Here is a 26,908-nt window from a genome sequence, read left to right on the forward strand (position 1 = left end):
GGCGAGGGTGGTTACAGTTCTCGCGATACTTTGGTGCCGTTTCTCCCTTTGCACTTCAAGAAGCGCGAACTCTCTTTCAGTCACAAGTTTTCGCCCGCACCCTTCAGGAGCCGAAGGATGAAGATTTATCCGTATTCCTAAGTATAAGTGGTCTTGCTACCTGTAGAGCGAGTGAGGTGTCCTCCGCGTCGGCAGCATATATGCTCAAGGGAAGAGGGCGGGGGAAGGAGTTCCTGAATCGAGCACATTGGAATGTAACCTTGCCCTTAGTGAGGTCAGAAATCATTAAGTCGGGGCCTCCAGACTGCACCGGGAGAAGCAGAAGCATAGTTCAGAACGCAAACGAATGCCAAGAATGCTCAGTGAGTCAAAGGACCTGTCAAAAAGCAGTCAGGTACTCGTGACTAGGCGGACTCATGGCTGCAGCAAACATTGACTCATTGAAATTAAGGGGGCCGGCCGACTGGGCTTTCCTCCATGAGACAGTAACTTGAAAATGTCCATTTGCCACATCCGAACGCGCAGTATGCGGTCAGCATCTGGGTCTAGGGCAGTACATGGAGGAAGAATGAAGAGGACTAAGGTGTGTCATCCAGATTCCAGTTCAGGCCCTGGGTATACAAATACGAGGACGATTCCATTCCTGCCTTCGGAATAACAAGTACTCACTGTAATCGGGAGAGGGTGGGGTGTAAAGGACGCACAACCACTGGGATTCACAGCCACGTGATAAGGCTAGATTATGTGACCTTTCTTCAACCCTGGATCCCTAGAACCAAGGACTGCGCCTCGCAAATAGGTGTTCAGTAAATACTTGCTGAATGGACAAAGACAGTTTACGGGCACAGAGAGGGCGACTATAACACTGGGAGTTGTAAAAAGCTCCAAAGAGGACATACTATTTGAGTTGTTTTGAAGGATGAATTTAATCTCCATGAAGGAGGAATAAAGACATCTGAATTTATCTCTCTTCCAAGAAATCCATACTCATTGTTCTTTTTCACCGTGGATCCAGAGCAGCAAGCCCTACCATGCGTAGAGTGGCTTTATCCACAGAATCAAGCATCAAAAAGGCCTGGGAGCAACTGTGAAAAGTTCGCTTGAAAAGTGCAAGCTCACTGCCACCTCTGAATAAGTTATATGGAATCTTTACATCTTTTCCCACCTTTCATGACCCGATTTTCTGCTGGAGCAATTTTCTCTTTGGTTCTTCGAGTTGAGCGTAACAGACGGTATAGCGTGGGAGGTAGGAGGGAGAATAAAGAAAGTGGTTAGAAGTCCCCTGGAGGATGTGGGTAGGTCCAGGGAAGCTCCTGGTTCAGCGATGAGAGCAGTGATTTTCCCAGGTTACAGCGTCTGACCTAAGGGAAGGATATGCACATCCCTATAGGTGTCGTCAGCTCAAGCGCTGTGGTAGTTTACTCTAGCAGAGCACCTTCTAAGGCTTACAATTTATAGATCTGACGAGATCCCGCTGGGATTCAGGGAAGAAAGCGTTAATCTCTGCAAGGTTTTCCTGTCACCAAAAAGTCACACCCTCTCAAGACGTCTACTTAGTCCACTCTCGCGAGAGTATGAAAAAAAGTAATGCTTTTTATTAACCCCGCCCCCAGCCCTATTCGTTGCCAAGCAACGATGCAACCAACCTCGACAGTGCTGGGGAACTTGGCAGCCAGTCGTCTTTCCCCTTCACAGTTCCGTCCTCCTGGAGCCGGCGTCAGAGATTCCGACTCGAGCCCCGCCCCCTGGAGCCTGCGGGCGCTCGATTGGTCGACGAGTCTCTCCAGGTGAGGGCCAACGCAGGAGTGGGCGGAGCCAGGCAGGAGCACGTGATTTGCCGGTGACTGGTGTACCCGGACCCCGGGCACAGTCTGTCGGCTCCGGTCTGCCGCGTTCCGGGGGAAAGTGCCGGGGCCACTGCCGGAAGGGATCTTAGGAGGGATCACAGGGTGAGCGACGGCTGTTCAGTCCCTGGAAGGTCATGGGCGGGCGGGAAGAGGGGGCTGTGTGCACCCGGATGAGGTGCGGGACGAAGATGCCTCTCTGTTCTGGGGACGTGCCGGCCCCCGGGCATTGCGGGGAATGCGGACGTTCAGGGGCTGGGAGCCGCAGCTGCTGTGGGTGGGAGGATTTGTGTGGTCACTGGAAGAACAGAGTAAGGTCCTTGAAGCGATACGACCTTCCGTCTTCACGAGTCCCTTGTCTGGGTTTAGGGAGTGAGCTCGGGGCTCTCCTACCCCAATTCGAGTCAGGACTTACCCCTTATTCTGCAGGTGACCTTGGGGAAGTCCTTTACCACCTCTTTGCGCCCCAGAGGATAGATGGGGAGAGGGTGGGAGCAAGGACTGGAGAATGAGAACACCAGAGGAGAAATGGTGACGTCCTAGGGCTGGCTCAGAGTCCAGGTTTTCCCTCAGGGATCATGTTGGAGGTTTCCTCACGTCTCTCGTTTTTTTCAGAACTGAATCCTACCATTGAACTGCAATTACTTTACGATAATGAACTTATCTATTCGCAACCCACCCACCCCCACCTGCTGTCGCTCCTCTCCCCACGTTCTTCAACTAGAATCTGAGATCAGGAAGAACTTGGATAAGCCACTTAATTTGATTAACCTCAGTTTTTCAATCTGTAAAACGGGGAGACGTAATAATGGTAGCAAAATCTGCCTTATTACAGGATTATTGGAAGGATTATAGGAGATGATTTATGTGAATGTGAACTCTTGTCAGCGTTATTAGTGCCAAGTTCTAGTGCAACTCTCTTTATAGATGAGGAGAGAGGGCTGGAGAAGTTCACGCCTTATCCAAGGGCGCGTAACTATTAACCGGGAGAAAGGGCCGGACTTGACTCTTGGCCCGGGGTTCTTATGGCGCACTGATCCTCTTCACTGAGGGTTGTGAGGGATGTCTCCTTCCTTCGATTCCTTACATTTCTTTTGTCTCTTCCAGACGACTCCTGAAGAGCTGCCATGTCTGGGAATTTTGCATCTTCCTCAGAGCAGAACAACAGCTGTGAAACAAAAACCTCAAACCTTCGAATATCAGAGAAGAAATGTTGTGAGTTCTAAAAAAGAGGAGAGGCTGCTCTCTCCTAGGATTTTATCTTGGGAGTGTAGTTGTAATCTGAGACACTCGTGCTTGGTGGGAGTGAGAAATAATTCTTTGACGTGAAAATTTAAAACAAAGTCTACGAGGAGGAGAATTTTCTGTCTGAAACAAGTTGGCTCCGTGAAACGTCTGTCCTTGGGGCTAGCTTGCTGGTATAGCCCAGCATTTTCTTACTTTCTTACTTCTTTCTTTAACTGAATCTCTGTCTCCTGGGGGTATCTTAACACTCCGATTGATGTTGATAGTTAAGGTAAGCATTATTGTACACACAGTGGGGAAAGCAGAGTGGCGGGGTGCAGGAATTACTTGGGGCTGATACTTTTGACAGTTTCCCTTTATCTCTTGGGCTAAGCGTGATGAGGGTACTGCTGACTGCAGAAATTGCACACCAGAGCCAGGAGCTCATTTCTGCAGGCCTCGGGGAATCAGCCCTGACAGGTGACTCCTCAGTGTGTCTTGGGCACCTAACTTTCACACAGGTTTAGGCTTTGCACTTTAGAAGCTATTTCCCTGCAGGTTCTTTCCTGCAGCGACAGGTTTTGCGGGAGCATTTCCATGCCAATCTTTTAGATGGAGACAGCAGGTGGGTTTGCAGAGAGATGAAGCCTCATTTCTGGTCCCCGTGCGTCTGCATTCCTAAGCATCATTAAGACTGCAAGGCTGCATAGCCCAATCCGAAAAGGTCCTGGACAACTGGTCCCCAGATGTTTCAGGGGACCTCAAGGAATGCTAACCTTTGCCCCTGCTTCTAGATCGCACCTTTCCTTTGGAACCCTATCCGTCACTTTTTCTCACTTCAGTGGTTATATATATCAGCAGGTGGAAACAGCCAACCAGCATGAGACCTGGAATCATCTCTTGTTCAAAGCCCTCCCCAGAGCCTTGACCTTGATGTGACGCTCTTGTCAGTCTCATGATTAGTGATGACAGTCTTTCACCAGCACCCATGAGGCTTGCTGGGGTTTGAGCTGCAGCAGAGTCAGCTTGTTTAGATGTGATCCTGGGGTTGGCGCACCTCTGTGATTAGAGTCTCCTTTCTCTGCCAGGGCAGGAAGCCAGGTACCAAGGGCAAATACCCTAGGGGAGATAACTAGTGTAGTATGATGTTTGAGTGCAGCCTCTGCAGTCAGACTGCCGGTTTGGGTCCCAGTTTTACTACTTCCTAGCTGGGTGCCCTTGAACAAGTTGCCCCTCTCCATGCCGCAGTTTACTCCTTTATAAAATGGGGATACCTATAGTACCTTCCCCCAGATTGATGTGAGAATTAAATGAGTAAATGTGGGAAGGCATGTAGAAAAGTGTTGGGCACACAGCTAAGATGTGTTATTTTTCACTGGTGACTCTATTTGCGTTTTGTATTTATTCCTGAAACGTAATATATAAATTGAATTATGCTCTAAATGCTGTGCTGGAAGCCCACTATTTAAAAGTGCCCTGCAAAGAATTGTATTTTCAGTAAAGAATGTTCTCTTCTCTGGTTTAACAATGTTGTAAGTCAGATTTTGGGGTACAGGATGCACATCTTAAAGAGAGGTGCACTCATGTTACTAGGACACTTGATCCAAAAGAGAGCAGAGAACTGGAGGGGAGGGAGTTGATAACTGGAAGTCTCCGACCCTGCATAATGCCCCGTGTCTGTCCTTCTAGTTGTTTTATCCTCCATGGGAATCTCCTACCTGCCTTCTTAACTCTTCTGTGGTTTTTCTGCCTTGAGGGCTTTTCATTAGTCCTGGAAGTAGTAATCTCAGGTCTCTTTCCTGTCCTCTAGACTAATTCCTGCTCTGGGCTCTGATTTCTCCTTTCCAAGCTTCACTCTCTTCTCTCCCACTGGAAGCATCTGGCTTGTCCTAAAGCTCCTGTCCTTCATTTACCCCATTCTCTTCTCCCCCCATTGGTTGGACTGTGAGGCTATCATAGCTGTAGTCAAAGGAGAAATGCAGTTAGGAGCATATGTGTTCGTTTATTCCCTTTTTCTCTGTTATTTGTCTGTATCTTGAAACAGGCTCCCCTGGCTGCTTCGTGTCCACAGCCGGCCGCTGCTTTATGAGTAGCTGCACCGGGATCCCTGCTGCTAATTACACATGTGCTGCCTGACTGCGACTCTGGGAAGTGACTGTGCTGGGGGCCTGCAGAGAGACCTTAGGGAGCCAGAACCTCCAAAGGAGCGTTACTGGGACTTGAGCTGCTCCAGGGATGGGGGTGAAGGGGAGGTGTTGGCTGGGCTGCCTTTAAGGTGCCCAGATTATGTTTCAGGGCTCTGTGAAAGCAGGAATTGGTGGGGCAGGGGGAGGTCTGCCTGCTTTTTTTTTCTTTGTTTCTTTTATTATTTGATAATTTGATGAGGTCTGGAACAAAGTTCCCATGTGTACCTTTCCCTATTTACAGAAGCAGTACATGTTCATGAAAAAATCAAACGATACTGAAAGAGAAAAGTGAGAAATCTCTCACAATTTCTCCTGTCCTGTTAAATTTGATTCTTCCCATCTTATTCTAGTGTATCCCATTAATGAAATCGGTTCACACTGTGCATCCTCTGTTCTGCTGCCCTTTCCTTTTTTTTTTTTAATCTTACTGTATTGCGGACATTTTTCCCTGTCAGTAAATCCAGATTTACCTCATTCTGTGTCGTATTACACTGTGTGGATATGCCACCTTCCGCCGAGGGACATTTGTGTTGTCTGCATGTCTGCCCTTGCAAACAGTGCTAGAGTGAGCGTCCTTGCACACTTTGCATGTTTCTGCTAGCAGCGTTTCCTCCAGAGTTAATAGGAGGAGAGGCACATTTGAAATGTTGATCAGTGTTACTAATTTGCTCTCCTAAAAAGTTTTATGTTGTAAGCTGTTTTTAATATTTCAAAGTGCTTGATGGAAATTGGGCATTATCAACTACAGCTGGACTGGTTAACTAAAATATTAACTTTCTTAGTATTTGGCTGCAGAATTTGGATATTTCAAGCCTATCATTCAAACAGCAGGAGATAATCAGCAATTTTATGACTTCTGGTAAATAAAAAGAAGATATTACTAATGAAACATAGTTTAATGGGCAGCATATCTCAAAAATATTGGGCCTATTTAAAAGAAATAGTGGGAGAAGACCTTGCTCATGAAAAGTCCTGGAACCATTGGCGTTTTAGAGCACCCTTCAGGATTAGAGTCGAGAGCACAGTTGTGCTTAGCAATGGCTCCCTTCATCAGGTGCCAACAGGAGATGGTGGCTGGGACTGAATAGGCTCTCTTGAAACCAGGAGTCTGGTCAGAGCCCTGACCTTGACTTTCTACTGTGGAGTGGTGGGCCAGGCTCTTCCCTTCTCTGGGCTTGAGTTTTTTTGTCTACAGGAGGGAAGTTTTCAAGCCCTCATTTCCTCTCAGTGGGTTCATGAAGGGAACATCAGTTTAAGATTGAGAAAGTGAGTTAAACCTTGTGTAAAGAAGGCAGAACAGAATTTCAGGATTGCAACAGCTTTCCGTTAGGTGTCAAGGGATGTGTTAAATTGTTTCTGAAATTAATCAGCATGAAGTATCTACTATTCAAATTAAGGTGGTGGTGATGGTGGTGGTTGTGGTCTTGGTGGTAGTGGTTTTGTTTTTTAACAGGCAGGACAGAATGTTCCTAGTTTTGCTGGTGTGTCAATTTGAGAAAGGAAGTGTAGCTTAGTTTTGCACTCCGGAAAATGAGAGGCCCTGGTTGCAGCAGGTGTGTGTTGGGGGGGGGTTGGGGGGGAGATGTGATGTGCAGGGGTGGGAGGTGTGGTGCTGGAGGGCACTGTGGGGAGTCCTTAGTGACCTGTGTTTTCTTTTGTTCTTAGTACTCTCTGTCCAGGTTAGTAAACACGGAGCAGCTGGTTCCGTGGTTGGCTTCAGAGCCGCTTCCAAATATCAGTTCATTTTCAGCTTCAGGGAGGGTAACAGGATCTTCAGGGGAAGTGCCTAATGGGCTGGAAGGTGTGGACAAAGCAGGCCTAGCAATGCAGGTAATGAGCCACATCCTGGGGGATTGAGAAGAGTGTGGCGCTGAGCCGGAGAAAGTGAAGACTCAGGAGGATTTTACTGCTGAAACTGGAGGCAGCTGATCCCAGGCAGAGGCAATCTGCTGGTTAGGGGTCAGAGGTCAGGGATTAACATCAGTGGAGGCTTCAGGGTGGCATGTGCCTGCCTTTGTGCTCCCTATTTGTACAGAGATGAAAATCATTTATGTTGCTCATTACCTGCCTTGGAGGGCCTGCTGCCGAGGCCCGGGAATTTTCCACGTGCACAGTGGGTAAAGGACCAAAAGTCAAGTGCTCCAACCCTGAGTCTGGGCATCCACCCCTCCCTCATCACGGGGCCACTCTTTGGCTTCTGAGCACTTCTTGCCCAACAGCCCTAAGGAAACTCCTCCTGCTGAGGTCTGTTCTCTGCCCAGGCCCTTGTGCCCACTTCTGCATTGAGATCGTTTTACATTCCTTTTTCAAAAGATGAAAGATGACTTTCCCATCCAGGTACCCCAGTTTTACTGAACTGTTTCTTAGCCTTACAGGATCACCTTGTCCCAGGGCAGAAAAGCAGCAGCAACTTTCAGGGCGCCCTTTTGAAAAGCAGTGCTGGGAAGTAGAAGGCGAGGACAGTTCTTTCCCTTTCCCGTCCTTGTGCAGGCCCTTCCCTCATAGGAGCCAGCAGAGCCTGAGCCCTCCCAGAATGACCTCAGTTTGGGTCTTGGCCCCAGGAAAGTGTCCAGCAGCAGTGCAGTCCCTCTCCCACTCCTCTGTGGCAGGAGGGCAGGGAGCAGCCAGCCCCTGTGAGCAAGCTGGTGAGGAATCACAGGCTCTTTATGGTGAAAAGCTGCCGAGGAAACACAAGATCTGGATTCGAGTGCCAGCTCTTCCCGTGACTCATCATGGGTCCTTAGGCAAGTCACCTGACTGAGCTCTGAGCTTCTAGTTTGCCCCACCTGTCCAGTGAGACCTATCTCTGTGAAGGAGCATTCCTGAAATAAGTTCCCAAGGAAGGGTAGACCGATGACTGTTCCTGCTTCTAAGTTGTCTTGCTTTCGTGTGGGCCATTGAGGCAGGCTGGCCATGATGCTGTGTGGGCTAGCTTTACCATGAAGCTTCCTGAGATCTAGTCAGAACCTGTGTCAAGTGGGCTTTGCCACGGCCTAAATCTCACTATGGTAAATTTTAAGAAATTCTGACTTAAGCTCGTGTCCTAAGTACAAAGGCCGAAACAGCTTGAGGCCAGGCTCTTTTTGCAGTGGGCAAGCTAATTCTTGCCCGTGACTCTGAAGGGATACATGGATCCTCAGGGTAGAAACTATTTGACCATTACAGGAGCCAGCTCAATTCTGTACTGCTGGAATCCCCAGGCACAAGACCTTCCTTCACAGCTGTATCACTCTCGTGTTACTGGACATTCTCAGGTTAAGGAAGGTGCTGTGGTTACTTTCTTTCTAATCCTCACCACTTCTCTTCCTCTTTCCACTTGGGTACTTCTGTGAAGACCTTGGACATGTGAGGAAGACATGTCTTGGTTTGGGTACTTTCTGCACATCTACATGACCCTCTAACTCTCTTTTAGGAGAGTTCACCCTCTCTCTCCTCCATTTGCCTTCCCAGGCTTCCTGAACCCCTTCCTCACTGAGATGTGTGAGGATTAAATGAGATTGCGACTCTGAAGTTCCTGGGCCAGTGCATGGACCTTTCTCGGCCCCTAGTCATTTAGTTCTGTTCTGTGTCTTTTCCTCTAGCGTGGGCATCCTACATGACCAACTCCCCGACTCTCATTGTTATGATTGGCTTGCCAGCCCGGGGAAAAACCTACGTGTCCAAGAAACTCACGCGTTACCTCAACTGGATTGGGGTACCCACCAAAGGTAGGTGCAGGTCATTCATTTCTTGAGAAGGGAAATCATCGGTTCCTGGGCCTAACCGGCCTCCGGGAGACTTAGGTTAACAGTGCTCCTGGCAGAAACAGGGGTTGCGTCAAGATTTACTGGATTTGTTCCCTGTTCACAGACTCGTTTCCTCCTGGTCTGGGTGGATTGGCCTAGTTTTGAGGGAATACCTTCGGTAGCATAGGGCTTTACATTTTTTAAAGCCCTTCCATATCCATCATCTTGTCTAATCCTAGCAATATCCCTGTGAAATAGCCAAAGTGGCTGAGGAAATTGAAACTCTGACAGTTGAAGAATTGTCTAAGGTCTAGTTAAGTCTGAACTCGAACCTAACTTGGCTCCTAATGTGTTATTGTTCCCAACATACCAAAGTGTTTTTCCCATCCCCTTGGCTACTCTGACATTAGACCAAGAAGTCCCCTTTGGTGGGGCCAGTGTATTGTTTCACGGCTGAAGGGTGCTGGTGTGTTCTGCAGTGTTTAACCTTGGGGTGTATCGGCGCAAAGCAGTCAAGTCCTATAAGTCCTACGACTTCTTCCGGCACGACAATGAGGAGGCCATGAAGATCCGCAGGTGAGTCTGCTCAGGCCTGACCTCTGGGCCAGCTCTCTCTTGGCCGTCACGAGACTGGATGTGTTGACGCTTGGTTTTACTTTCAGTAAATTCCTGTGGGGATTTTAAGTGGAAGTTATTTGCTAGACAGGTCACCTAGGCCTTGGGCGGGTAGAACAGGGCTCGGGGAGATGCATGTGTACTTGTAGACTCAACCTACAGAGGGATAAGATATATGCGTGGGGTGGGGGGAGGGGAAAGATAGATGATGGTATGAAAACCTCAGTGGGGGAAGTTGAAAAGTCTAGTTAGGGGAAAATTTTGGCCAGCGGGAAAACTAAGCAGGAAGGGACGTGACTCCTGTAACAGCCCCGCTGTTCGTGTCTCTGGCTACTCTTGAGCTTGGTCTCGCTCTACTCTGCTGATTTCCCCTGCTCTCATGGCAGGCAGTGTGCTTTGGTGGCACTGGAAGACGTTAAGGCGTATCTCACTGAGGAGAACGGGCAGATTGCGGTAAGCCTTACCTGCCTCTCGCCTGTCTTGGTCTCCACTGTTTCAGCAGCCTGGCTGCACAGCCCCACCGTGGGTGTACCGTGGTGGGATTCCATTTCTTGCTCCGCAGTCATCTACCTTGTGGGCTCTCTTCCCAGGTGTTTGATGCCACCAATACCACTAGGGAGAGGAGGGACATGATTTTGAACTTTGCCAAGGAGAATTCCTTCAAGGTAGGATCTGACTCCACGCTGGAAGAGAAGGCATGCGTGGAGGTGGGAGTTAGGAGGGACATGTGGACCTGTTTGACTCTGGCCGGTGACGACAGGATTGGATATCTGCTTCTCTTCTCTTGGGCAAACCCCGAGTCCTTGAGTGTTTTCTTTCAGGTCCTTTCTCAGACCCTTAGCCTGTATGTCTGAGGCCCTTGGGGATGTGGTAAGAGCTATTTTTAAATGAAGAGGCCTCGAAGGCCACTTGGGTGAAACAAAGTCCTGGGGGATGGTGGCTGGGGTGGGACAGGTTTGCGCATGCGCTCTTAGTTAACAGCCTGGCCATTTTTGCCTCATTTATCACTGCCCTCTCTCCCTGGCCAGGTATTCTTCGTGGAATCTGTCTGTGATGATCCTGATGTCATCGCTGCCAACATCTTGGTGGGTGACACCCCTGTGTACCACCACCTCATTATCCTTTGTGCCTTGAGTGTGTGTTGGTGGGGGAGGGGGGAGAGTCAACTGGGTAATGAAAGAAAGAAATAGATATGTTTAACATCAGAGAGTGAGCTTTTTGATCTGCCAGAGCACCATTTTGTACTTCTACACTCTTCCCTTGGGAGAGGAAACTGAAGCTTTAAGGAATAAAGTAAGAATTAGCTGTTGAAAGGAGGCCAAGTAGGAGTCCTGGCCCTGAGTGTTAGCTGGATGCTGAGGCCCAGGTATGCCCTTAGACCCCATCACACTCTTCATTTTCTGTTAGGACCACCTTATAGGAAGCTCCTCTGCCCACTAAAGGTCTAATTTTCAGGTCGACACTCTGTGCGCTGAGTGCCTCATGCCTTGTGTGGTCGCAGCGTAGGCCAGCGTCAGGCCATTTGATGGGTTGTGCTGTGCTGTGCTGAGTAGACGTCTGTGCATGGTATCATGGTGATGCGCTCTCAGCAACATGGGAACTTGGGATTGTCTGAGGAAGAGGCATCTGGTCCAAGTTGGGCATGCGTTGATCAAGCACCCTATTCTGAGTGGGCATGGGGAGAAACTGAAGCCCATTCTGTTTTCCCAGGAAGGTACATAAAGGGATTTGGACTCGGGCAGCTTCAGCTGCGTGACTGCCTCTGTCCTTCAGCCAAGGGCAGGCACATGACTCCCCAGTTGTCTTTCCCTTCTTGGTTGCCAGGGTCACAGGACGGGGAGGGGCTGCTCAATGAATGGGGTTGCCAACGCTCCAGTGAAAGGCCACTTCTATGGGCTCCCTTTTCTTTACTTAGCAGTAGCTGTTTGCAGGAGGACTGTTAAGGGCAGACCTCTGACCAGGCCCTGCTCTTCCTTTGATTCTAGGAGGTAAAGGTGTCGAGCCCTGACTACCCTGAAAGGAACAGGGAGAATGTGATGGAGGATTTCCTGAAGAGAATTGAGTGCTACAAAGTCACCTATCGACCCCTCGATCCAGACAACTATGACAAGTAAGATTTCAGGCCGTGGTTTGAAGGGCCCAAGGCAGGAGGCTCATTTGAGAAAGAGCCTTTCTCCCTCTGTCCCTAAACTTCCCTCTGACAATCCAGGCCTATAATGTTTACATCATTCTAGAGAAACACAGTGTGGATTTGTGGCTTCCACGTGGATTGAATCTCCTACTTGAACACTGAAGTATTTTTCATCATCACTTCTTTCCCTCTATCCTCTGGAGCAAGATTTCTCAACCTCAGCATTACTGACATTTGCAGTGGATAATTCTTTGCTGTGGGCAACTGTCCTGTGCATTGTAGGATGGTCAGGAGCATCCCGGGCCTCTTCCCACTAGATGCCAGCAACACTTCTAAGATATGACAACCAAAAATGTCTCTAGACATTGCCAAATGTCCCCTGGGGAGCAAAATCACCCCCATCTAGAACCACTGCTCTAGATCAATAGTTTTGAACTAGGGTGTTGAACTAGGTGTTGTAGGACACTCCTCAGGGGTGTGTCATCAGTGTTTGATAAATTTTTGAAGTTTATTATCTGTGTGTGTATATATATAAAATATATATGTTAATACGTATGTATACATGCATGTATATTACATGTGCAATATAACAATGTATATAATAATAAATATATATTTATATAAAACATAATATATATTGTGCCATGTGTATACACACATATATATATTCTGCCAAGTCCTCAGGAACGTGCCCGTCTCAGAGAAATGTCTGATCAATGCTAGCACTATGGCAGTGTCTGTCAGCAATGTGGTACAGAGGACGGTTAACTCGATGTGTGTGAGCCATAAGAGCCATAGCAAAATGTAGAGTCCACGTTGTGCACATGGAAAAGCGTGCAGTTGGGGCAGTTAACAGTTCTGTTCAAATAAGAATACAGCTGTGCAGCCAAGCGAGACAAGCATGCATGGCCCACTGTTAGATTGCTTCAATGATCTGCTTAATGTTTTGAGTCTTTCAGTTGCTTCAAAGTTGTTGCCTAGAATGTTAGTATTTGGAGGTGTTCCTTAATACAAAAGTTGAAAACCACTGCCTTACATATGGTGTAACAGTGTATTCTTCAGTTAGCCCAAAGGCCTACGTAGAAAAACATTCTAGAAGAATGTGTGTGGGTGTTTAGAGATGTTATCTCTGGTGGTAGGGTTGTGGGTGATTTTTATTTGCATCATTCTACCTTTTTTTCCTGAAATTCTTTTGGAATAAGCATGTGTTCTTTTAATAAGAAGAAGAAAAATTCCATGATGGCCACAAGCAAACAGCGTATGGAAGTGCCTCTGAGAGAGACTTGATTTGGGTGGCTGTGGGGAATGCACAGAGATCTCCATCTGTGGTTCTGCCCCGCCTCCTCGCTCATGGCTGGTGGGTGCCGTGCTGTGGCGAGGTCTCGACCACCTCCGAAGTGGGTTGTGCTTCTCACCACATTTCAGAGTTAGCAAAATCTTCAGGTCATCTAGTCCAGTCCCTGAGGGGAGGCCTGCATGGCACAGTACAGGCACTCGGGAACTGGAACTGACTGACTGGAAGTTCAGGAAATTCTCCTTCATCTCAGTCCTGAGGAGTGATCCATGTCTTACCATGTCGTTCCTGAAATGTGGGGGAGGTGGGGAGGCGGGTATGACGGGAGAGGAGGAAGCGCTTCTGTGAGCCTGGAAGTAACTGGAGATCCTTTCTCCTCCCACTGTCATCCTCAGCTTTGCATACTCAGGGGACTTTTTCCTCCTCTGTCCCAGGGATCTCTCTTTCATCAAGGTGATAAACGTGGGCCAGCGGTTTTTGGTGAACAGAGTCCAGGACTACATCCAGAGCAAGATCGTCTACTACCTCATGAACATCCACGTGCAGCCCCGCACCATCTACCTCTGCCGGCACGGAGAGAGCGAGTTCAACCTCCTGGGCAAGATCGGGGGGGACTCTGGCCTCTCGGTGCGGGGAAAGCAGGTGGGCAGTGAGCCAGGAGGCTGGGTTTCCTAGGCTTAGAGTTAGAAGGGCATGGTGGAGGTCATCGCTTTTATCCCTTTACTCCTTCCTAAATCCCCCTGGGGCTTAGGCTGTGGTTTCAGATAGTCAGGCAAGTGCTAAAGACGTTTTCTGGTTCACTGATTCTAGCTCTGCTGTATGGAGTGCGAATAACTTGGAACCACTTCTGCTGTGGTCACTCAGCCATCAGATATTTATTGGCTGTGACTTGTGTGCTTTGCACAGTACAGGGTGCCCCAGTTGAAGTTCATTTCATCTTGGGTTTAGCTTAACTAGGTAGCACCTTTTGGATTTTGACCATGTCATGCATACCCTTTGTCTTTATAGGCCAAATTAGCAGTTGTGTGTGTGTGTGTATGTTTTTCCCTCCTTTTAAAATTTTTATTTCAAACCCCAGTTTGCCCAGGCTCTCAGGAAGTTTCTGGAGGAACAAGAGATAGCAGACCTCAAAGTGTGGACGAGCCAGTTGAAGAGGACTATCCAGACTGCTGAATCCCTGGGGGTGACTTATGAGCAGTGGAAGATCCTGAATGAGATTGACGCTGTGAGTAGGAAGCTGCAGGGGCTGAAAGGCCAGCGAGAGTCTCCTCTTCAGGCAGGAGCTCAGAAGTCATGATATGGGCAGTTTTATTTAGAAAACTAGAACCACCAAGGAGAACCTCCGAGGAAGCTTAGTCTATGGCCATTTTGGGGAGAAAGTGGGAACAACTGCACCCCCACTTGAGGCTTCCTGCCTGCTTGAGCACCTGTGCCAGTGCTGGGACCCAGACCCGTTTTTGACCTAACCACTCTGGTACCTGGGGAGAGCGAAGCTCCCTTTGGTTCCTTTGTATATTTTCCTCCCTGGAAAAAGAAATAGCTAACAACTCACTTCTTTAATTTCTGCTTAGATCATTTGGTCAGCTATTCTGGAAAAGTCCTTTCCAAATTTTTTCTTGGCTCTCTCTCTCCCAGAGCACAAAAGTGGACATTTCTTTTTCTTTCCTTCCTCTGTACCCTTTTATGCCTTCTGCAAGAATTCTCCAGTCCCTTCAGTGCCCCTCCTTCCCTGCCTCCCTTCCTTTGATCCTGCTGACTTCTCTGGACCTGTAAGTTCCCCACAGTAGTCGGCGAAAGTGGCAGCTTCAGCTAGAGAAGCTGCCTCATCTCTGCGGAGGCCCCACCTTGCAAGCCCCAGAGCCTGGCCAGTCAGCTGCGGGCCAGGAGACCGCCCGCACGGTGCCGGGCGCTTGTGGGAAGCTAGCATTCTTCAGTGTCGTCTTCTTTCTGTGGGTGGGGCTGTGTGGGTCAGTCTACCTCTTCAAGCCCGTGTGGCTCCTTGCAGGGCGTGTGCGAGGAGATGACCTATGCAGAGATTGAGAAGCAGTACCCGGACGAGTTTGCACTTCGAGATCAAGAGAAATATCTGTATCGATATCCTGGCGGGGAGGTGAGTGTCCCCTCAATGAGGTGACTGCCCAGACCTTTACTGGGGGCTTAGCTTTAATCTGGGGGAAGGACTGAGTGTGATTTTGGGATTTAGAAAGGGTGGTCAAGGCATCAGTTAGTTTATCCTCCTCCCTTTGGGCCATACTATGTTTAATTCAGCTTAAGCCGTTGAATGCCTCATTAATTTGTTAATATCTCCAGGGAAAAGGGTGACAGGATAGCCTTTTGTGTTGAGTATTTTGTAGAATCAGCGTGATCTTTTTTACTTCTTTTTTTCATTCCATCCCCTCAATCCCAGCCCTACCTGAGCAGGTGTGGGCACCGAGGAAATATATGGGAGGTGAATGCTGTCCCTGTCATCTTTGGTGTTTTAAGCTGTTTCCTGGTCTAGGGGTTCATACTCTAGGGATGTCAGAGGCAAAGGAAGATAAAACAGAACGGCAGAGGTCCGGGAAACCACTTGGAGCCTCTTGTTGCCTTCTACTCTGCGTAGTAGTCTGTGGGAAATAAAACTAACACAGGCTGAATTCAGATTTCCTTTTCTTGACCTGTAGTTTTCTTGGTCTGAATGTTGCTCTTGAAAGGTCTGAATATTCTCAAGAGACACCAGGGCTGGGGGTAGTTAGCAGGCAGCGTGAAGTTGCTGAACCTCCCGGAGGAAAGCCAGCTGGGCAAGAAGGAGAAGTGGCCTCTTGACTCTGGACCCAGCCACCGACTTGGCTGCCAGCTTGTGCCTGGCCTCCTACCAGCCTGCCTCACTTCCCCCACAGTCATACCAGGACCTGGTGCAGCGGCTGGAGCCTGTCATCATGGAGCTGGAGCGGCAGGGCAATGTCCTCGTTATCTCCCACCAGGCTGTCATGCGCTGCCTCCTGGCCTACTTCTTGGATAAGGGCGCAGGTGCCTTTTGAGGGAAGGGCTGGGGGACGCATCCATGGGGAAGGGGCTGGACACGGGGTGGCGCCAGGATCCCTGGCAACTGGACCGCCCCCTGTTCCACTCACATTGGAGTACATTCTTCAGGCAGCAGTGTGGGGCTCCCAGCAGCCACTGGCTATCTCCTTATTGAATTTACTCTGCTGGTACAAAAGCCCCCAGTGGAGAGTGGCTGCTGCTGGAGCCCCTTGATCCTGCTTGGCTAAGGGGCCTCATCGAGCTGACACTCCTGGCAGCATCAGAAAAGTGGTTGAACATTCCCAGCTTGTTGCTTTGGCTACAAGGAGGGTGGTATCTTAGAAGCGTCTTCACCCTTCGGATTCAGGGTAGGACAGTTTCTGGGTAGAGCCGTAAGGAAGTGCTGCTGCCTTCTCTGATACTTCCCTTCCCTTCCTGATCCACCTGAGCTGCTGGGAAGCCTGCAGAGTGGCCCTTGGTGTACCCAGGTGGGCCACAGGCTTCCTTCTGTGGGGCCCTGGCTACAGCACCTACTTCTGTTTTGTCTGCATGGAAGGATCTAAAATGGACTTATTTCCTTCCTTTGCTACCGAGTAGCTTGGGTGGCTTTTTAGCGGCCATCTTGCTGATTGTCTGGGGTTTACTGGAGGAGTTGTAGGACCCTAGGTCATGGTAAAGGAAACTCATGAGCTCCTTAGATTTTCTCTTCCCCTAACTTGACCTTTCTCCATCATACTAAGAGACTTCCCTCACCCGGTCTTTCTGCTTTCAGATGAGCTGCCGTACTTGAGGTGCCCTCTCCATACCATCTTCAAACTTACTCCCGTCGCCTACGGTAACTATGAGCTTAGGAACTGGGCAGGGGGAGGGGGTTGAGGAAGGTCAGGATATTTGAATTTTCTCTGAAGTTTGTTTGGAAGTTCAACTTCATCACCCCTGTATACCAGGGAAGTGTCATCAGTGCCTTCCGTTTTTAAAGGGATGTATGTATATATTTGGGAATATGTACATTCTTTTATGGTATGCTTTCCCAAACTGAAACTAAGGAATTTTTTTAGCTTTTTTTTCTGAAGGCCTCTTCTCTCTCCTCTGTCTTCTCAGGGTGCAAAGTGGAAACAATTAAACTCAATGTGGAGGCTGTGAACACTCACCGTGACAAGCCAACTGTAAGTATTTTGCCATAATGAACATGCAGGTTCCTTGTCACCTTAAGTCTTTGAACCTCTGACATGAAGAGACTGGGGTTTCTTTTATATACAAAAGGAAAACAGATCCAAAACTCATGACCTATATAGTCTGCTTACTTCCAACAGGAAGAGACGTTGGAATTATTTTTTGTAAAATTAGTACCTCTTTCATGAGTCCTAACCTTGAAAGTTGGCTCCTGGAAATCCAGTTAAATGTGGCCAAGTGTTTAGTTGAAATCCAATGTAGATCTCCCCTGGGAAGCACTCAGAGGTCCAGAGGAGCCTAGAAGGTGGGGTCCAGGGGCTGGGTTTGTTCCTAGGTCTGTCCTGGTGATTTCTGTGATCTTACATGAGCCCCTTCCTTTCTTTGGGCCTCCTTCCTGCTCTGGAGTATGATGCTCAAGGAGCTTCTCTCTCTACAACTCTTTAGCTTCCTGGGGTGAGGGGACCAGGCCATGGCCCGTGTCTTATGAGAGACCCTATCTGCTAGGGAGCAGGAGTGGAGGAATCTGTTGTGGTTACAGGCATTATTTAACCTTTATGAGTGAGCTTTGGCTTGGCTTTCATTTGTGTGGTGTCCCTCCGTTTCCAATCAGAACAACTTCCCCAAGAACCAAACCCCTGTAAGGATGAGAAGGAACAGCTTTACGCCTCTGTCCAGTTCGGATACAATAAGGCGTCCAAGAAATTACAGTGTTGGGAGCCGGCCCCTCAAGCCCCTCAGCCCTCTCCGTGCCCTGGACATGCAAGAAGGGGCCGACCAGCCGAAGACCCAAGTCAGCATTCCGGTGGTGTAACCGTGTGTTTCCCTCCAGCCTTAGCCTCCTGCCCGTGTCACTAATCACCAGGGAATCATTTAACTTCCAACACCCACCCCCGACACCCCGCCATGGATCTTAACACAGAACATGAGGTCGTGTGTTTCCAGACCAACCTTAGCTGCTCTGCAGTGTGAAACATCTCCCCGCCAGGGGCAAGTGGACGAGTCGGGTGTTTTGGGACAGGTCCTCAGTTGGGGTGGTCTGGAGGAGGAGGGAAAGGGATGCACTCCCCTGGGGTGATTGGCATAGCTGGGGCTGAGGCTAAGCATGCCCCGTACATTTGGTTCTTGTCCATTCCTGGTGTCTAAAACTCACTAATGTCCTTGTGTTGGTAAAGTGGGGGGCGGGGTGGAGGGGCACACACAGAAGCCCTTTTTCCATTCACCTTTGTCTCTCCAAGCTCACAGTCCCTACTTCCCTGCTTTCTCCCCTCTCTTTCATCTCCCCTTTGGATTGTCCGGCGTGGTGCGTGGCATTATCATTGTGGTGTCTGTTGGAGGGGAGGGGCAGTTGGCGAGAGAAAAGGCTGGGTTCTGTAGATGCTCTCTGAAATGGGCCTAAATGGATCTGGACCCGGGCAGCCTTTCTTTTCCTTTCTCCCTTCCTCTCAAGCCAGGTCGTACAAGGGTCAGCTCAGGCTACAGAACATTCACAGAGGCTCTGGAGGCTGCTGGTGTATATGGGGTGAGAGTTCTTGCCTCCTTTCGTGAGAAACAGTCCTGTCTTCGCTGCCCTGGGGGAAGCTGGCTCACAGTATGCAGGAAATATCTTGGTTCATATTTTTCATGTAAGAGCCAGGCATAGGTCTTGTGGCGGCTGTGGAGTGAGCTTTGGGAGGGTGGGGTGGTCCCTCACAGGGCTCTTGTAGGACAGTCATATCTTCTCTCCAGTGGCTCCCAGCTTCTTTGCCAACCCAGCAATTTTCCTGTGACAGCCAGTGACCTCTGGGGCTGTTTAGAAGGACAGAGTTTGATTCAGGAGTCACCACTGGTGTTTGAATGGCTCAAGGCAAAAGGCAGAGAAGAGTGCACTCGAGCTACTTTTTATTTCCCAGTATTTTCAACTTTCCTTTTTAAGTTAAAAAAATTATTTGCATGACCAGTTTTTTTTCTAAATATGGAAAAGCCTGGTGATGACTTTAACCTTCCTCACCGGAGGATTCTTTTTTCTCATCTTGGTGTCCATCGGAGTCTTTGGGACCCTGTGGGGTCCAGCTCTTGACTGTGTGTATTTACCTATTCACCTCTGTCCTTTTGTTTTCTCTGTAGGGTTAAACGGAAATGTTGAGAGCCAGAATGCTTAGCCCCTTGGTGCCCCATGATGGCATCCTGTCCCCCTCCAATTTTGTAAGCAAAACGTTTGAATGTGTGTGCATTTTTCTGAGAGGCAAGACTAGAGTTCTCATGAAATTTTTAATAGCGATAGATGACTCCCCATCTTAAAGTCATCCACTTGTCTTTTAGAGGGAACCAGGGAGAGCAAGTTGGCTATTTGCCAAGGGTGTTTTTGTCTGGTAACAGAAGACCTTTTGTCACAGTTCTCTTCCAGGAGTATCATTAGAATCCCCTTTAGAATTGTGAAACATACACATGCCTGGGTCCACTTGAGGCTTAATATTGACTCAGAATCTCTGGGTTTGGGGTCTGGACGTGTGTGTTCACTTAGCTTCCCTGATGATTCTGATTCATCCTCCAAGTTAAAACTCCACTTTATGAAGCCGGGTGGGGAAATACTGGCATAGTTCCTTGGCCGGAGCACCAGTGGAAGAATTCTGAATCCCTCCTGGTTCTGAAAGGACCGTTCTCTGGACTTGGACGTTTGAGCAGATCACCGTTTAAATAAGGCGCCCTCTTGAAGTCAGGCTGCTGTGTTTTACAGGGTTATTCTAGGTTCTGGTCCCATCTTTAACCCTTTACGTTGCAGGGCACTGTGGAACAAATCACTATGTAAATAAACGTCCCTGGGTAATAGGGGAATTTTAAGCCCTTGGAGAAGAGGTACTGAGATAAAACCTGTAGGGTGATAAAGGTTATCATGACAGGCAGCTGAGTTGTGACCTTCAGTTTTTCATTCTTCAGTCCTGAGTAGGACATCACAGCCAGTTTCCAAAGGCTGTTGACTAGATTCTGGTTGAAATTGTGTCCAAGATGTAAGGTAACCTGCTGTTTCTGTGTAGCCACTACATAATGTGCACTTAGTGTCTTTGTGGGGCTTTGGGCTGGGTGGAGTTGGGGGTGGAGGGTACACAGAAGCAGAAGCAGCGTCCTTGTCTTGAAGAAGGTTATTTTAGAGACAGGCCATATAATTATAATAAGTGAATGTTTGTGAAAGAGCAACACGTTGAGTCTGTAAGTGTGGACGTTGAAGTGTACCTCTCCTGACTTTTCTCTTTTCCTGTGGCCGTGAGACTGAAAGAGTTGGCAGGTGGGAATGTCCCTGCCCATGTGGAAACGAGCTGTGGTCTAGGTGGTCTGCGTGGCGCTTTTACAAAGTTGCCTCGTCTGACTTTGCTTGGCTGGTAGTCTCTTTAGCCCAAATGAGCCTTCATCTGGGCTTTTCTCCTGCTGTGCGGTGAGAGTGATTCAGAGCTCATGGAAGAGAGAAGGAGCGTTTTGATCCAAAGCCTTTGGATTTGAGCACTACGTACTCTTAGTGAGAAGAGAATTCCCTAACGAGTGGCGTTATGTCACCCTGTTGGAAACCCCAGCATCAGGCACAGGTCTCTAGGGTGTCCGTTCTGCCCCTCAGCCTGCTGATTTTCTCCACTCTCCCCCTGTGCTGGTCTGCTTCCCCAGAAGAGGAGCCGTAGGGGTCTTATTATTCTCAGACAGGACGTGAGAAATTAGAACCTGACAGCAGCAAGGGTTTCAACATCCTTTTTAGAGCCAAGAGAATACAGAATGGACCAGAGCTCTTACTGCAAGTTTTAGAGAAGTCCTACTTCCTACCTTTTCTTTCCTGTCCTCCTTCCTGATCGGGTCTGGGCAGTGTGCACACAGTGCTGACTATGTCTGGGTCACAAATCCGTCAGAGGAGGGGTGTCCAGGGTACCTTTAACTGATGCTGTCAGTTTTGTTACGGGAGAAATAGGTGAAGGCTTTAGCATTTAATCTGTGTATAAAATGGGGAAAGGAAAATCACTGTGTATTCTGTTTTCTTTTTCTTGCTTCAGAGCTGAATGAGGAGTTCTGTGACGGACTTGAAAGAGGAATGTAAAGCAGAGTTAGAGAACTAGCTTCTCTTCCCGTCTCCTAGTCCTCAAATTGGAATTTAGCTCCTACTTCTATCTGTGTTGTCTTTGGTTTTGTTTTGGTAAAGGGATTGTTTTGCATTCAGTGGAAAGTGGAATAAAATCTTTTTATTATTATTATTTTATTTTTGAGGAAGATTAGCCCTGAGCTAACATCTGCTGCCAATCCTCCTCTTTTTGCTGAGGAAGACTGGCCCTGAGCTAACATCCGTGCCCATCTTCCTCTACTTTATATATGGGATGCCTCCCACAGCATGGCTTGCTGAGTGGTGCCATGTCCACACCCGGGATCCAACCCGGCGAACCCTGGGCCGCTGAAGCAGAACGTGCGAACTTAACCGCTGCACCACCGGGGCAGCCCCAGGAAATGTTTTTAAAATATGTGTTGTGCTAGTGATCTGCCCTATATCATTGTCTCTGATTTCTGTTTTTTGGTTTTTTAACTTTTTCTCCCAAGAAATTAGAGTTAGAATACAATATATTTGTATTCCTAGACTGAACGGTTGAGTGTTTCCTGTGAGGTTCTGGGTGTTCCCTTTTGCAACCCTTGATCTTCAGAGTCCCTGGCATTTTGAAGAAACATGATAGAGCTGTTTGGAAATAAATCCATCTTATGGTTTCTCTGTGAGCAGGAGATCTGAGCTTCAGAGAAACTCATTGGTGCTTGGGGTACTCAAAGGATGTGGGAGGAAGTGTCTAATAATTGACAGAACCGTATCTGGGGTATATATTCTTATGCACATTTCATTGTCCATGCTAAGCCCAGAAGCCACGTTGTGTTTGTTTTCAAGAAATTTGGTAAATTTACCCAGGTTTTTCAGTATACATTTTGACTTGTTTGTGTTTTAAAATATTTTAGTTTTAAAAATATATAACAATTGAGTCAGGTTGCAGCATTGGCAGGAGTGATCTCTGACTTCCCCTAGAGGTGACAGAGACATCAGAAGTATGTCCAGGAATTTAATTTAGACTCATAGTGTCTGGAAGACCTATCTACTAGCATCTATATGCTGACTGACTGACAGACTGTGGTCGGGTCCATATGCTGACTGACTGACAGACTGTGGTCGGGTCCATATGCTGACTGACTGACAGACTGTGGTCGGGTCCGTATGCTGACTGACTGATGGACCGTAGTAGGTTCTGTATTCTGACTTACTGACAGACTACAGTAGGATCATCCCTATTCTGGGTGACTGACAGACTGGAGTAGGTCCCCTATACTGACTGACTAACTGACAGACTGTAGTAGGGTCTGTATGCTGACTGACTGATGGACTAGTAGGGTCCGTATGCTGGCTGACTGACAGACTATAGTAGGGTCCGTATGCTGGCTGGCTGACAGACTGTAGTAGGGTCCCTGTGCTGACTGATGACTGTATTAGGGTCTGTGTGCTGACTGACTGACACATTCTAGCAGGGTCCTTATGCTGACTGACTGACACACTCTAGGCGGGTTCCTGTGCTGACTGACTGACGGAGTGTAGTAGGGTCTGTGTGCTGACTGACTGACAGACTCTGGTAGAGTCCATATGCTGACAGTCTGATTGTTTTCTAATTGTACCAGTTGGTAGTGTATGCACGTTATTGTAATTCTCTGTCTATTGCACGTGTCCTACAAAGAAAGGAGGTAAACACTCCATATGTTTTCTTTTGGGGGATGTTCTGTACAACATGATTTTTAGTAGACTTTTTTTTTAGAGTAGCAGCCAAAATCTCATCATTGTGTAGAAAATGAAAGGTTGTACATCACTTGTATGATACTTTGTGCCTGCCCAAAGCCTGAAATGGTTACCTCCATCGAAGCCATCCCCTCCACTCCCCGCCTTCCAGGCAGGACTTTGCTTTCAGCATCCATTTCGGAACCTCTGTGTCCTCAACTTTCCTGCTGTGGAACGTAGCATTCCACTGGATGATGCTGCCATTTGTAGTCTGCCACGCATTTGGCTTTTACTCCTAATCTAATAAATAAAAATGCAAAGGATATTTTGCATTCAAAAATGGTTTTAAGAGTTGACAAAAGTATTCTTTCCGGTAAGACTTTCACTGGGGATCTATGACCACTATTTACCTACTCAGTGTGTTTATATCTGAATTGCTCGTGTACGTTTTTTATTGTGTTGAAGTAACAAGCTTAACTCATTCTGAATGGCGGTGGTGTTGCTGTGGCAAAGCAGAGATCTGATCACCAGCCGTGCCCTGTGGAGGGGTTGGGAGTAGGCTGAGCACCACTAGGTTGAACGGGAGTGCACTGAGTTGGGAACCCAAGCAATAGAGGTATCCTGCGGACTTCCTAGGCCCAGCTCTGCTGAAAGAAGGAACTATAGTCCTTAGCAGAATTCTGATTTAAGCTGGTGTGGTGATATTGATATCAATTGGATCAATGCCACTCAGATCCACATAAGGTGTGTGTATAACTGTACTCGAAATGTGTTTTTGTGTGTGTGTGTGTAGAATGGGTAAATAAAATTGTTGAGTAACTTGAACCTATCAGAAGGCTTCTGGGTTTTTTGTTTTGTGTTTTGGGTTGTGTTCTCTACCCACCCCCCAATCCCAAAGCTTTGCCTCCTGCTGCTCAGTGGCTGAGCCTCGGATGAGCCAAAGCCAGATCACAGCATAACTGGCGTCCTAGGTCTAGGCATGGCTCTCTTCCGCCACCTTCTGGGGAAGATGGGAAGGACATTATGGAAGATGCAGGAACTTGAGTAGTTGTGCTTACTTTTTGGCACCTCCACAAGAATTAAGAAAAAATTGCCTTTGACCACACTGTGCTGTGACTCCCATTAGCAACATGTAACTCATTATTTATTGTAAAGAAAGCCTCTGGAGACCCCTTAGAATTTAGTGGGCTGTTCCTTCTAAAATATGACCTTCCTGTTTCTAAAGAGATTACAGCCAATGGGATAAAACAGCATTTAACTTCTGGGACAGGAAATACAGGTGGAATTATGTCACCATTCTCCTGCCTTGTTCCTTGTTACCCTAACAAGGACCAGAAGCTGATTAGACATGCAGACTCCCGGGCCCCGTCCCAGGCCCACTGAAGCAGAATCTTCATTTTAACAGGATTACCAGGTGACCCAGATGCACATTTAACATTTGAGAAACTGTCCCAGGGGAAGAAATTCTCAGAAGGTAAAATGTGAGGTCTTGGATTGTGAGAAGTTGATTTCTGCCCTGATGACCAATTTCAGAGTGCACTGGGATAGCTGTGGCAGTAGACGTCCTCTGTAGAAGCCCAGTGGCCCTGACCTCAGCGTCACTTTCTTGGCATGGTCTTTGGGCTCACATAGCCTACACACTCTCCTTTTACCACAGGCTTCCCTCCAGCCTCTGCCTCATGTCTTGGGCATGTAGCTTATGGTCTAGTCTGAAAGAAGGGCCTGGTCCAACATGGTCACAAGGTCAGGGAAAGAAGCCCATGACGAAGCCATTAGAGTTTGGCTCCCGAGGGTAAAGGGGTGTGCGCCAGCGCACCAGTGTGTCCGTGCCTGTGTGCGGTGGAGGAGCGGGGGAGAGCGAGGGAGGGGTTCTGCTCCACTTTTCTTTGTTATCTGTGCTGGTGTAACGGCTTTGTTTCTCTTCCTCTCTGGCTCCTAGGCAAAGGCCGTGCTGGCTGTGCACAGGCCCTCCTCGGCAGCATCCCTCACATCGCTCTGCTGATGATGTGGAGGCTGGGGCCAGACCTCTCCGGGGCACTGGGATCTGCTGAAAAGCTTGGGATGTCAGCTCCACGGGGGCGTGAACAGGAAGTTAAATGAGGATTGGATATTTGGAACCACCAAAATGAGGCCTGGAAAAGCATCACCACATTTCTTCCCCTCATGCCTAATGGAAATATTAGTTACACCGACAAACTTAACTTCTCTGTGCCTCAAAACGTTTAATGGCCAGAACTGATTAGTTTTTATTATCCCTTTGCCGGGTTTGGCCCAGGTTGGCCAATCGTGTTCTGTTTTGGCGTTTAGTGTCCTCCCTGTGACTAGCCCTGGCTGGCTGTTCTTTGGCTAAAGTGCAGACGCACCTCCCCAGATTTAATTGTTTCTGACGGGAGGGCTGAACCCCAGCAAGCTTTTGCTGTGCCAGGAGAGCCGGGCTCCGCATCCATTCCGGGGGCGCAGGCTAGAGGACAATATACATACATTAGCAGTCACTTTTTTGTCATGTTGGAAAGGAGACAGATTGACCAGGTGAATGGAGGGACCTGAGAACGTCAGTCCCTAAAGCGTCTCTTCTGCTGTGAGAGAGGAGCAGTGTCAGCAGCAGCCTTTCGTTTAGAGAAGTTCTTGTTGCCGGCCCCTCGAGGGCAGGAGCTGACCGCAAGACTGCCCAGAGTGCGTGCCCGTCTTCTAAGTTCTCTTTTGCCGCTGCTGTATTTTCTGTCTCATCTGTGTGCCTCTCATGGCTGAAGAGGGCTAATGTTGTTCTCTCCATGGGTTGGGAATGAGGGCTGGAGGGAAAGTAGTGTGCCTTTTACATCACATGAAGAAGGAAAGAAGGTTCTCTGGGAATCGACTCTTCCAGGGAGTTCTTGTGGCTTCAAAACAGATACAAGGAGACACATGCTTCTGTAGGGTCTGTCACCATGTGTGGTCTCTAAGAAAGCTGTGGCTGTGACTCCAAGAGCAAGTGGTCTCTCATGCCTGCCTCTTAGCTAGTGTCCCTGTTGTGGTCTACCGATCTCTCATGTGAAACACTCGGGGAGCTGGAGGGAACCAAGCTCGCAGTGCGTTAGTTTTTTGGTTTCCCTTAGAGAGAAGCTAGGTGACTATGTCTCTGTGGATGTGATTTTACTATGTCACTAGTCCTGGAGGAGGGCATGGAAGCTCCAAAGGATGCTACATCATACAAGCAAAATCTTTTTTTTTATAGTAAGTTTTTAGCTTTAAAATTTTTTCCCCTTTCACCCCAGTGCCCACTTGCTGAGCAAGAGGGTGAGCAGCAAGCAAAGTAATGAAATGCAGCTTTTCCCAAATGGTTCTTTTATACTGTGTTTGATACAGAGCTCTGCTGCCTAAGATGTGATGAGCTGGGCTGCAGGCAGTTCAGCATCCAGCAGCTGGGAGCTTATTTTATGCCCACAAAGCTGCCTTCAGAAAGGCTCGTGAGTGCTCCCAGCAGGGGTTTGCATCTGGCTGCCTGTGGCAAGCTGGACTGTAATGATTTCATTCTTGTGGTGCAGGCTTCTTTCTGCATCTAAATACAGTCTTTGGATGATCAGAAAGTGCTTCTATTTAGTTATTTATTCAACCATGTAAGGTATTTTCAAGTCCCCATTAGTGTTTGCATGTATTTAATCAGAATGTAAGGTAATCTGTGTTGTCCGTCTGGTAGGAATTTAGGTGGTTTGAGCTTTTAAGTTTAATGTCCATAGTATGGCCTTAAGTTAAATTTCCAGAATATAGGTATCTGTCTTCTGTAAAAGGATAATAGCTATGTTAAGGCACAGTGGATTTCTTTTGAAAACTTTTTTTCTCATTGATTTTTATTATAAGTTTAAATCAAGACATACATTTCCCTGGAGAAAAGTTTATCTCCTGGATAAATAAAATCATGCTAAATCATGTGAGTAATATGTATTGTTTTTATAATAAGAAATACAATAAAAGTTATTTTGAATTAAAAAAT

At 48.0% G+C, this 26,908-nt stretch overlaps 1 protein-coding gene across 12 annotated transcripts; it reads left to right on the plus strand.

The window, feature by feature from the left end:
* Positions 1-24: 24 nt before the first annotated feature.
* Positions 25-26,907, plus strand: PFKFB2 (6-phosphofructo-2-kinase/fructose-2,6-biphosphatase 2). 12 transcript variants are annotated; one of them, XR_011532126.1, is made up of 17 exons: positions 1,729-1,949; positions 2,952-3,059; positions 8,836-8,961; positions 9,459-9,555; positions 9,981-10,047; positions 10,185-10,259; positions 10,623-10,679; positions 11,580-11,704; positions 13,454-13,661; positions 14,098-14,244; positions 15,025-15,129; positions 15,899-16,028; positions 16,795-16,857; positions 17,124-17,188; positions 17,806-17,997; positions 21,203-22,533; positions 22,666-23,770. XR_011532126.1 is itself a non-coding variant. In XM_070591257.1 (16 exons), the coding sequence occupies exons 2-16, from the start codon at positions 2,972-2,974 to the stop codon at positions 24,941-24,943; spliced, it is 1,608 nt and encodes a 535-aa protein (XP_070447358.1). In that variant the 5' UTR covers positions 25-1,787; positions 2,952-2,971; the 3' UTR covers positions 24,944-26,907. The 12 variants fall into 12 exon arrangements, 10 of the variants coding, with proteins under 10 accessions (XP_070447358.1, XP_070447365.1, XP_070447363.1 ...); XR_011532127.1 differs by having other exon boundaries at positions 17,806-17,985; XM_070591257.1 differs by lacking the exons at positions 21,203-22,533; positions 22,666-23,770 and adding an exon at positions 24,881-26,907 and having other exon boundaries at positions 25-1,787.
* Position 26,908: the final 1 nt, after the last annotated feature.

The sequence above is a fragment of the Equus przewalskii genome, chromosome 23 (genome assembly GCF_037783145.1).
Source record: "Equus przewalskii isolate Varuska chromosome 23, EquPr2, whole genome shotgun sequence".
Lineage (NCBI taxonomy): Eukaryota > Metazoa > Chordata > Mammalia > Perissodactyla > Equidae > Equus > Equus przewalskii.

Coding starts and splice junctions, on each gene's coding strand:
- PFKFB2 (XM_070591257.1), top strand. CDS start 2,972: ATGTCTGGGAATTTTGCATCTTCCTCAGAGCAGAACAACAGCTGTGAA. Junction 10,260..10,622: donor CCAAGGAGAATTCCTTCAAG/GTAGGATCTGAC, acceptor CTCCCTGGCCAG/GTATTCTTCGTGGAATCTGT. Junction 15,130..15,898: donor ATCGATATCCTGGCGGGGAG/GTGAGTGTCCCC, acceptor CTTCCCCCACAG/TCATACCAGGACCTGGTGCA.